The sequence below is a fragment of the Triturus cristatus genome, chromosome 5_2, assembly GCF_964204655.1.
Source record: "Triturus cristatus chromosome 5_2, aTriCri1.1, whole genome shotgun sequence".
NCBI lineage: Eukaryota > Metazoa > Chordata > Amphibia > Caudata > Salamandridae > Triturus > Triturus cristatus.
The window spans coordinates 349,767,113-349,779,471 of record NC_140588.1 but is presented as its reverse complement, the minus strand read 5'-3'; the positions used below and the strand labels follow the sequence as shown (position 1 = coordinate 349,779,471).

Below are 12,359 nucleotides of genomic sequence, written 5' to 3'. Positions count from 1 at the left end.
GGATCAGTCGGCACAGTGGGAGTGCCCAGAGGCAATAGCTTGACTAGAAGCCCTGACGGACCTGTGGGGCCATGGGCTCCTTGAGGATGTGATATGCCATGGAGTCAACAACAGTCCAGAGAACTCTGAACACATCAGCAGCAGAGTTGGCATTAGAACTGAGTAGGAATTCAAAGCCTGAGTCAAGTTCCTAAAATGATGACTATCTAACTTCTCCTAGGCATGGGAAAGCCTGGTTAGTTTCTCTTCTTCTGCCTCGTCTTCAATTTGCTTTTCGGAAGCAAATTTCTAAAAGTTAGTGAAATGTCCTGATTGGAAGTGCCAGAACAATGGAAAACTACCAGGGGAATAAGGTGCATTAACTCGGATTCCCATGCTCAGGGAAAATATCAGAATAACTCGATATTCGAAGTTCATGGAATTATCATTCCCTAAGCAGAAATTCCAATGCAGAATTTCTGCCAACCTTGTAATGGAGGCCTAAGAGAAAAGAGTCAGAGTAAAGGTAACCTTATCCTAATTTTACATCCGTTCCTTTTACCATACTCAACTTAAGGGTAGTTTCAACAGCAACAAAGAAAAGGAAATAAAAGAGAGGAAAGACAGTATGTGGTAGCTTAGGTTTAGGCAAAGAGGTTAACTAAAGTTCCTGGCCAACCTTAACATCACTCTGCAAAAAACCTCAAAAGCACGCTGTTGACAGCATATGTGAAGCTGCTCTGAATACATGGCTACAAAATACCACCTAGGATGTCTTATCCCTTTTGGAGTTTGCAGGCTGTAGCAGAGGGTGAGGGATGTCGTTATCCACCAGAGAATGGAGCATTCAAAGGCCGCTCATTCATTGTCACTGCCCATTAAGGTCACAAGAAATGGGTCTGTTGAACACAGGTTCCTAGTTCATTCCAGATGAAAGTGCAAAGCACACTTCATGTCCCAACTGTGCAGGATCTCCTCAGCAAGGGGCCAGACAGATGAGGGAAAAAATGTAGGCAGAATTTAGGAAATGTCTGGGTAATCATGACCGATCCCTTCATTGCAACAGAATTCTGGAAATACTTTTGGAAAGAAGTAAGAATGAGTCCCAGGGCCACGCTCTCCTGAAAGATCACTCTGAAAGGTTCTAAGGCACAACGGGCTTGCAGCTAGGTTAGGCACCTGACTGATATTACGGCCACTAAAATGCCATTTCCACAAAAGAAGTTTCATGTTGCAGGAGGCTATCCATTCAATGTTTGAACATCAACCTGGCTAAACCACAATCAGATCAAAGAGCCCACAGGACACCGATCCCAGTACAGCGTTTGCTAGGCAGCTGGATGCATATGGTCCTCCATCTACACCATTCTGGAAATATTTGACAACGAGAATACGCTAAAAGTTTAAATAAAACCGGAGGGGGGAAACTGAGGTACTCTAGATACATAAAGTCTTTCTATGGTCTGTGTTGAATTTCAAACTGTTGAGGCTTATCCTGTGAACCACTGCACAAAGACAGTCCAGAAACGAGGTTTGAGCAGATGAGATATCGATAAGAAGCTGGGTGTCATCAGTGTTAAAAGCAAAAGGTAAAACGAAAAGATTGAATAAGCAAGGCAATGGGAGTGATATATAAATTAAAAAGAGTATGGCTGAGTGACGTCCAAAGAAGAATTCCACATGTAATATCTTTAAAGGAGGAATGAAAGGGTGGCAACACCACCAAATGCCCCCTTACCCTGGAGAAACAACTCATACCTGGCAATAGCAAGGTTTTCTCCATTGACTTGAATAAAGAAGGTAAACGAACTGAGGAAAAAACTGTCAAAAGCTGCTGAGAAATTTAAAAGGACCAATGCGGCCTTGCCTTCCATATCCAAGATCATACTGAGATCATCCAGAGCAGTTTGAGAATAGACGAAGATTGTAAACATGTACAACAGGCGTCATATCTTTTTTTTTTTTTAAATGGGCTTGGTTGGTATGCGAAGCCATGCGCTTTACAAATCATATTAACAAAACATACTATACAGTGATATGGGCGTTTGTACACTGATACATGTAACATGGTTGTTTCTTACCATCATCTCGAGCTGACTGAAAGCTGCTGCCTCGTTTCAGAGAAGCTGTCTGGCTGAGCCGGCCTATCGGAGAAGGGCGCCCTTCACTGTCCAGGTCAAGCATTGGACTGTGCTGCACTAGATTTCCTAAAAACATACAACAAATACACAACATTACAAGTCTAACATCCCTGTACTAAACACCAGCACAGCTCACTCCACCATTGGCTTCTTCCAAAGCTACATGCTTATGGACACAAATGCTGGAGATGTCCCACGCAATGCAGCAGGGTAACAATTATATCCAAAGCAGTTGGAATTATGACATTCTGGTGCCACTGGCAGATCCTGTGCAATGGTTAACTTATGAGTTTTCAGTTACTGAATACTGTCTCGAAGTGTTACATTTCTTGTACTAATGAGGTGCAATTCTGCTCAGACATAACAATGTTAGGTGCTGAAATGCTAAATAACACAATAATACCTTACATAATGTGCCACATTATGCTGCAACATTTGCATTTCTTACTGCATAATGTTTTCAAGCCTGCTGTAAAATTTGGCGAAAATGCCACTGGTCTCGATAATAGCCACAGTACCCTGTTTGATATGTAGAGATTCTTTCTGCACCAAACATTTTTGCACATCATTGTGTATGTGTTGTTTATTTCTTTAAGTTTTGCATTTCTGAATGCAGTAAATTTCAATGGCGGGGCTGATACCTCTAACAGAAAAACTACACTCGAGATCTGTATTTTTGTGAATAAATTTAAGAGTGGATAGTGGCAGCTGTTCAAAATGTCCCTGATACCATTAAACGGGAGTCAGGTGGATAGAAGCAAAATCTAAAGTAAAAACAGATAACAATATAAAAAATAAACAAAAAACTGGCAAAATCGATCGCAATGTTGAACACAGTCAGGATGCAAAACACAATCAAACACATATTGGTAGTTAATGGAGTATTATGAACACACACACACAACTAATGCAGATGGGACGAAGGCTCAAGAATCGACAGACAATCCTATATAAGAAAAAAAATTGTTAATTGTTTAATAATGGACAATTACAATATTAAAGGCATCACAGCAAAAAACGGCTACAGCAAAAAAGGCTCCACGTTCTCTTAAAACTATAAAAAAAAAAAAAAAAAAAATATTATAACTTTCGAATGGAACATCATTAGTCTTCGCCTCAATAATTTTCTTTTTCACTTTGTAAAGGAAAAAAATGTTTTATAAGGCTCGTTCATTTTCTTACCTTGCAACTACTCACAGATACATTTCCTAATTTCATCTAAACATTCAGAGTTGAGAGTGCCTGTGCTTTACCCTTTTCAAAGTACAACTCCAAGTACTTTGTCAGAGAACACCAGGGAAGTTCAATGAAGGACTAACAGAATATGGGTGAGGACACGCCGATGCCCTCATCCCAAAACGCCCAGAACATACCAATGTAGCAACCTTACGTCAAGAAAACAGCCTGAGACCAAAGCTTTGTTTTTGGGTAGAGGTATCAAAACTCAGTCCATATTTAATTTTAAGCATGACTTCTAAATATTTTGCACTAAACACGTATCACAAATCAGTCCTATTTACAACTTTGAACATAGATCCCAGTTTCTTAACCAAGCCATGTCTTGATCCCCTGATGAAGACCTCATCCTGCAACCTCTATGGGTCAATGTACTGAAGCATCAATGCCTATGTGTGAAGGTGGGTAAAGGGCTGCCGAAAGCGACCCTCCCAAACCCAGCAAAAATTGCAGATTCTTTAACAAATGCTGCAAGCATCCTCATTTGAGGTTCCCATGACACTGGTATCCTGTGTCTAGAATTCCTGTGAGATGCCAAGGAAACCTGAAGTGTCTCACCATGAACTCACCCCACTGTAATACGACAAAAGGAATCATATAACAGGAAAGCTCCTGCAAGAAAAAAGACAGCTAAGGCACAACCAGGTGAACAAGTATGAATATATCAAAGACCCAAACTGACAATGCATTGCTAGCTAACATGTATTGCAACTTCGAAACCACTACCTACAGGGGTTGAGTGGGTGGAACAAAAGAGCAGTCCTGCCTGCAGTGGCGCTCCCCTTTGGACGACGGGTGAAGAGGAGGCCACACCCCGATGATTCAAAAGGCCTGCCATCTTGAAGGTCACAGATCGGTCCTGCTGTGCCCTCCATAGAGGCCAGCTCTCCCCATTTGTGGGGAGGGCATTGGAACAATCATGGCACTCAGGAGCCATCACTAGATGGCAAATTAGGCGCAGCCAGTTCCACCACTGTCCATGTTTTATTTATGTGCTACCAAGTGTTGTGCAGGGATAGATGGTACTCTGCCCAAGTAAGTTAACAGATATCCAATTATCCGAACGTGTGTGTTTTAATATTTTATACACTGCTGCGACCTATTTCTGTGCCAGTTGTGGGCTTTGATCTCGGTAATCGAACCACTATCAACTCCTCAGAGCTAGCCTGGAGCAGATATTTGTGGTTTAAATTGTGTTGTAAATCTACGATGCAGCATTTGCACAGGCTCTGAAGAACAAAGTCATTATATAAGAACTTCATAACATATACTTTGGAGAATAGGACAGAATGGCATATACCGGAAGTGATCATGTCTAGGTAAACCTTGTATCTTCTTTTAGATATTTAAATTGTTTAAGGAACTTTTATTTGCTAAGTTTGAAAAGATCCAGACACCTTTGGCTTGGTATTCATTCAACTACCAGAGTTTTTCCAACACAGCACTTCCCCCCTACAACACAGCGCACATCTGGAACCTTAACAGCGTTGATTAATAAAGCAGACAGATAATACAGTAAGGAAAGTGGTAAAACAAAATAGATAATGCATGCTCAATATTACAGAAAACCAAACCTTGAGAAAAAAAATGATTACATAACATAATAAACATTGATATGAAAGAAATAATTCCAGAAGATCAAGATGTTTATAAAGCAACTATAAAATGAAGTGTTTGGCAATGTTGGCAACATTGAAATGCTCTTCACTAACACCTGATCGCTGACACAAATCCTCCCGCTGCTTGTTCCCTCAATCAAACCTTCAGTAATAAATATCAAATTAAATTAATGCAAAATACTTTTAAAACATCCAGACCCCAAGAAACCTTAAATCATCACTGCACAACAAACGACAAATTAGATTAGTACAAAAAGGTGGATCAATAACACTGTTCCCCTTCAAACATCTGTTCCTCACTCATAAACATCTTAAGAGTTTTAAATAGTAATACATATAGATGATAAAGACATTAGTCAAATAATAAACGTTAATTTATTGCAAGTGTTCGAGCGAGGTCTAATGAAAAAGTAGAAATACATACTATTTATTGTGCAAAAAGCACAAGTTACTTGCCTTCGGTAACGATATATCAGCAAGAATCATTAGTAGTGATAAATTCCTTACCTTAGAATTACCCCCAGGCGTCAGACTGGATCTGGAAAGTTTTCGTCAGCAGTACCCCTGCGTGTTGGAAGGTGGCGTCGTGCGGCCCCGCGTCCGTCGTGGTCTCTGAGATGATGTCGCGGCAGCTACTTAGACGCCGCCCTCGCACGATGACGTCAGTTCTGTACACGACTTTCTGCGCCAGGAACACAGAGCCATGCAAGATACTGACCAGTGGTGCATGAAACTATGGCCCTGGAAGGGAGGACTTTAACCCTAGAAATCAATTCGCAGAAGGGGGAGGATGGGTGGGGCAGTAAGGAATCTATCACTACTAATGTTTCTTACAGATATATTGTTACCGAAGGTAAGTAACTTGTGCATGTGCAAGAAACACAGTGATAGATTACTTACCGAAGAATAAATACCCCAGCAATACAAACTCCGGTGGCGGGTCTGCGAACCAAGATCACACCAGAAAGTCCTGGAGAACAGAACGGCCAAAGAAGCTGTCTCTCTGGACTTGGCTGTCCAGGCAGTAATGCTTGGTAAACGTGTGCAGCGAGGCCCACGTAGCTGCCTGACAGATGTCCTGCAAGGGAACTCCCCGTCCCAAAGCAGTAGTGGCTTCCGTCTCCCTGGTAGACTAGGCACGTTGTCCCATCGGAGGCTCCTTTTTAGCCAAAGAATAAATAGCCTTTATGCACAGAACGACCCACCGAGAGACAGTCTGCATGTGAGCGGCCTGATCTTTCTTGGCGCCCACGTAGCCAACAAAGAGCTGGTCATCCACCCGGAACTGTTGAGTGCGGTTCAGGTAGAATGAGAGCGCACGTTTTGGGTCCAGATGGTGGAGCCTCTCTTTCGAGGGATGCGGAGGCGGAAAGAAGGTGAGCAAAGTGATGGTCTGCCCGATGTGAAAGGCAGTGACAACCTTTGGCAGAAAAGATGGACGAGTCCTTAGAACAACTTTGTACGGATGGACAGAGAGAAAAGGAGGTTTAGAAGAAAGAGCCTGGAGCTCACTCACCCTTCTGGCAGAGGTGATGGCAACCAGTAAAGCAGTCTTTAAAGTGAGAAGACGAAAAGGAAAGTTGTGAAGTGACACAAAGAGAGCACACATTAGATATGTCAGAACCAGTTTCAAGTCCCACTGAGGCATTATGAAAGGAACAGGATGGAACAGATGAGTAATGCCTTTTAAGAATCTATTTACAACAGGGGACTTGAAAATGGTAGGCTGATCTGGAAGCTGTAAAAAGGCTGAGATGGCAGAGAGGTAAGCCCTCGATAGTGCCCAGAGCAGAGCCCTGTTGGGCCAAAGAAAGTAGAAATACAAGGACCTCTGAAAGAGGGACAGAAAGGGGATCCACAGCCTTTGCTGTGCACCATGCCACAAACTTATTCCACCTTCAGGCGTATAACGTCTTAGTGGAGGGACTCCTGGCCTCCAAGATTACATTACAAACTTCGGGAGGCAGGTCAAAAGATGTCAACTGCCGCCGCTCAATCTCCACGCAAGGAGGTGGAGGCTGGACAGGTTTGGGTGGAAGACCCTACCCTGGTGCTGCGACAAAAGATCCTCCCAAAGAGGCAGTCGGATCGGGGGATCGATGGCCATGCTGAGTAGCTTGGGATACCATACTCTTCGAGCCCAGTCCGGAGCCACAAGAATGACTTGGGCCCAGTCGTGCTTGATCTTCTTCAGCAGTCTGGGAAGAAGTGGTATAGGCGGAAAGGCTTACAACAGAGAGCAACTCTACTCGCGACAAAAAGCGTCGCCGAACGAGTGCCGCCTTGGAAATTCCAACGCGCAGAACTGATGACACTGCGTGTTCTCTTCGGTGACAAATAGATCTAACCAAGGCTCTCCCCACTGCTGAAAGAGACCTTGCGCCACGTCCGAGTTCACACGCCATTCATGATCCATCATGCACCGGCAGCTGAGTTTGTCCGACCTGGCGTTCAGAGAACCCGACAGGTGTTGAACCACCAGGGAAATGCCCTGATGTTCCAGCCACGTCCAGAGGCGCAGAGCCTCCTGACATAGGGTCCACGACCCCACCCACCCTGTTTTTTGCAGTACCACATGGCGGTGGTGGTGTTGTTTGTGAACACCTGCACCACACTTCCCCGGACAGAGGGAAGGAATGCCCTCAGTACAAGTCGGATCGCCCAAAGCTCCAGAAGGTTGATCTGGAGCCTGGACTCCACGGGAGACCAGAGGCCTCTGATCTCCGCCTCACCCATGTGGCCGCCCCATCCCAGGAGGGACGCGTCCGTCGCAACTGTGTGCCCCAGATGGGGAAGGGAGAGGGATCTGCCATTGACCCAATCGTGATTCGTGAGCCACCACTGTAATTATTGTGCAGTTCCCTCTGAGATCTGGACGCGATCGGACAGGTTTCCCTAATGCTGTGCCCACTAGAACTTCAGGTCCCACTGCAGAGTCTGCATATGCCATCTGGCGAGATCCACTAGCAGGATGCAGGAGGCCATCAGGCCCAAGAGCCGGACGGTCATCCTGACCAAAACCCGGGATAGAGGCTGAAAGATCGGAATCATAACCTGAATATCCCGAACTCGCTGCTTGGGAGGAGAAACCCAAACTGCGCCAAGTCCAGAACCGCTCCGATGAAGAAGAGCTTCTGAGAGGGTATCAGGTGCGACTTCGGGACATTGATGGAGAACCCCAGCAAATGCAGGAGATCGGCCGTAGTCTGGAGGTGGGAGATGACTGCTTGGGGCGAGCCCGCCTTCAACAACCAGTCGTTGAGATAGGGGAAGACTGGAACGCCTGATCTGCGCAGATGAGATGCGACCACCGCCATCACCGTCATGAACACCCGAGGGGCACTGGTAAGGCCAAAGGGGAGCACGGTAAACTAAAAGTGCTCATGGCCTATCGAGAACTGCAGGTAACGCCGGTGGGCCGGGATGTGGAAATATGTGTCCTGCAAGTCCAACACTACCATCTAGTTTCCAGGCTTGAGGGCAGACAAGACCTGAGCTAGCGTCAACATCTTGGACTTCTCCTTCCAAAGGAAGCGGTTGACGTTCCTGAGGTCCAAGATAGGACGCAGGCTCTTGTCCTTTTTGGGAACCAGAAAGTAGTGGGAATAACAACCACAACCTACTTCTGGCCCAGGAACGCACTCGATGGCCCCCTTGGCCAAGAGGGCCATGACTTCCTGCTGAAGGAGCCAAGATGGTCCCCGCACATGCGGTGGTATTGAGGTGGCATGGCTGGAGGGGTAGTCTCGAAGGGGAGGGAGTAGCCCCTACTGACTATTTGCAGCACCCACTTGTCCGAGGTGATGTTGCACCAGTGGGGGAGATGATGGCGAATCCTGCCCCCCACTGGCGTCTGATGGGCCTGAAAGGACGGACTAAGAAGGCTTGGAAGTGGATGCTGCGGGGTGGAGGTGGACTGGCCCGCTGGCCCCCAGAACCGCCTCAGCGGTTCCCACGTCCTCGGCTGCGCTGAGGTTGTTGTTGCGCGGGCCTGTGGCTCTGAAAGGAACGTGTTGGGGCACCTCTTCCGTGGCTGCGAAAGGAGCGAAAAGCAGAAGGCGGAGGAGGCCGAGTGGCTGACAGGCCCTAAGACTTGGTCGTAGCCCGTCAGTCCTCAAAGCGCTCCAACGCACTATCTGCCTTATGGCCAAAAAGGCGAATGTCATCAAAGGGTATGTCAATCAGAGTGTTCTGGACATCCCTCGAGAAGCCAGTTGTCCCCAGCCAGGCGTGGCGCCAAAGCGCCACCGTCGTGGTAATCGCCCTGCCCAGTGAGTCGGCGGTGTCAAGCCCACAATGAATGGTGAACTTAGCTGCGTCTCTCCCAGCTGCTATAGCTTGGGCGAGTGAAGAGGACTGTCCGGACCTCCTCCGGACAGTTGGGCAGCACCTGCGCAACCGTATCCCACACAGAGTGGGAATAACAGCCCAAGAGGAATGCGGTGTTCACCGACCGCAGCCCTACGCTGGCAGATGAAAAAAGATTCTTGCCAAGCTGCTCCAGCTTCTTGGATTCCCTATCCGGAGGTGCAGAAGGGAACGTGCTCTGGGAAGCAGAGGCTTGGCCAACCAAGCTCTCAGGAGTGGGGTGTTGGGGGAGTAAGAGGGGGTCGCCCAGAGTCAGGCGATGGCGTCATGCAACGTTCCTGTCCACAGGAGCCCCTGTGTTGGGCCTGGACCAAGTGCCCAAAAGAACATCCGAAAGTGCGTCATTAAAAGGCAGCAAGGGCTTCCAAGAGGTTGCCGCCGGCTGAAGCACTTCTGTCAGGAGGTTAGTCGTGACAGCTACTGTAGGGAGTTCAAGGTGGAGGGCCTCGGCCGCCCTACGCAACACCACTGAGGAACTTGCTCCCTCCTCCGTAGCCACGGAAAGAGGAGACAGCATGCCAAGGTCAGGTGAGGTGTCGAGACCGCTGGCATCCCCCAAGTCCTCTGCCCAGTCCGGATCAGTCGCACTCTTCTGTGAGAGGGTCCTCAGACCCCTCCCGGTCCTCACCTTCCATCGAAGTCTGTGAAACAGACTGAAAATAAGGAGGATGGACTTAGGGCAGGACCCCCAGTCGGGCCCGTGGGGCCCCAAAGGCACACCGGCGGGGCCAGACGGCCCAAAGAGTCGGGCCATGGCAGCAAGAAACTCTTGCACCTGAGCAGGTGTCGCCGATGGACCCGGAAAAGGTGGGTAGGTCAGCAGCGACGTCGCAGGCTCCGCCGGAGCCGCGGGGTGGCACCACCTGCACACTCAGACGCGACGGGAACTCAAAGAGCAACAACGCTTTTTCGACTTCTTTTTGGAATGCTTCGACTTACCTGACCCCGTGTGCGAAGACTTGGATCCAGACGAACGATGGTGACGGCTCCGCGACCGGTCCCTTGACCTCCCACGGGGCAGGGACCTTGAGCGGCGCAGAGCCGACTGCCGGACTTCCAGCAACTTTCGGGACCGCTCCCACAAAGTCTTCGGCGCCATGGCCCAGCAGTCAGGGCACGACTTGGAGTCGTGGTCGCGCCCCAGGCAGTAGACACAAGCGGTGCGGGTCCGTCACCGACATCATGCGGTAACAGTCCCCGCAGTTCTTAAAACCGGGCCTCCCTACGACACCAGGAGTCGATTGACTCAGAAGAAATTAGGTAAAAGGCCTCGAAAAAACTCAGTCAAAAAGTGACTCGGGGTACTTGCTCTTCCCGGATCTGCGCTTGCTGGCGCGGAAAAAGAAAGAACTGAAGTCAGCGCACGAGGGCGGCTTCTAAGTAGCTGCAGCGACGTCATCACGGCGACCAAAACGCCAACGACGGACGCGGAGCTGCACGATGCCACCTTCCGACACGCAGGGGTACGGCTGACGAAAACTTTCCGGATCCAGTCTGACGCCTGGGGGTAATTCTAAGGTAAGGAATCTATCACTACGTTTTTCTTTACGATTGTTTCTTTTTCAAGGTTTTTTTTTATCAATGTTGTTTTCAACCATTTGATTTCAATTTTTTTTCACCAAGTACCGAATTTCTTACTGCTACTATGTATCTCTGGCACCTCAAATGTTTCCATGATGAGCCCAATCTCTGACCTCAATGTTGGCCCGATTACTACCCTGTGCCTTTGCTTGCTCTTTGAAATGCTATCTATATGTCATAGTGTTGTCCACATACCACTTCTGTTTGTCTAATAATCACCACTACAATACCTAGTGTCAGTGGTCTTATTTCGTTCCAATGCTTCCCACACTGAAGAATAGTTCTGGACCAACTGCACAATGGTAAAATGGAGAAATTATAATCGACTAAATTAGCAAATTATAACGTATCTGATGCTACAATAAAACACAGTCCTGACACACAGAGTGTTCTGTTGTGCTAGAAATCGCCATCCAACTTACAAAGTCATCCCAGCTGGTGCACAGAGACGAAGACCAAATTAAATCGTACAGCTTAATTTTACAGTAACAAACTAAGTCTACGCAATATTCAAAGGCCTTTGCCTAAATGAGAAGCATGTGATGTGGCGGTGGTACTTGTTCAGATTGGCACGATTTGTTGATGAATGCGAGGGGGGAGTCTCAAATCAAATAATTTATTGTATAATAAATAGGAAACATTAAAACATGGAACATAATAAAACGTATTACAAAATAGAATAGAAAATGTGGCATAATAAAATAAAAAATAAGCTGGTCCAATCTGGTAGCTCATTTGCGCAGATTACCATTGCCTCGTTGGTGGTAATTTGGAGAGAATAATTTTTTTAATCCATGAACCCACTGACCAGACGTATTGCCCGACTGATTGAAGCATTCCATTATTGGCTGAGAGGAAAGTCTGATATTTAACCGCCTAAATGATGGAATTAAAAGTCTCAAGCCATCATTTGCGAATCTTGGGCAGCCAAGGATTCCTTCTACTAAGGGCAAAAAATGGCAACTTATGTTAGAGCGTATATATTTCCATTTTTGCCGCTGATTGCCGGGGTCGAAAAGGCCAATTCTTGACTTTTCCAGTATGAATAGAAATTATGTTGCCTCTGTCAAATAGGATTGTAGTTGATCTTGAATGTATGAGGTTTGTAAAATATTGACATGGTTTAGACTGCGACAGGATGAGTAAGGGTGGTGTGTGGTTGCCAGTTTAAATCATGATGTGGTTTAGTTATGTAGTGTAGGAGTGTGCTATATTGAAACTATCAGCAAATGGTCAGTTAGCGTCAGAGCTCCAGCGTGTGAACAAAGGAACCCAATCAAGACACTGTCATACCTTAAAGAAGCTGTAGAAGACCAGAGGAATGACACTGACAGCCAAATGGTCAAATAGAACAGGTGACATTACATTTCCCAACTGACATCATCATAAACTACCTTCCACTCTGGGTGTTTGTGTAAGGCAACGACTTAAAGCA

At 46.8% G+C, this 12,359-nt stretch overlaps 1 protein-coding gene across 6 annotated transcripts in view; it reads right to left on the bottom strand.

Annotated features, from left to right (window-relative positions):
* Positions 1-12,359, bottom strand: part of EXOC2 (exocyst complex component 2) — a 1,204,847-nt gene that overhangs the window by 617,807 nt on the left and 574,681 nt on the right. For all 6 annotated transcript variants that reach the window (XM_085607146.1, XM_085607144.1, XM_085607148.1 and 3 more), the window contains one exon: positions 2,061-2,186. In XM_085607146.1, the coding sequence (XP_085463272.1) occupies positions 2,061-2,186 (126 nt within the window). The remainder of the gene's footprint in view (positions 1-2,060; positions 2,187-12,359) is intronic.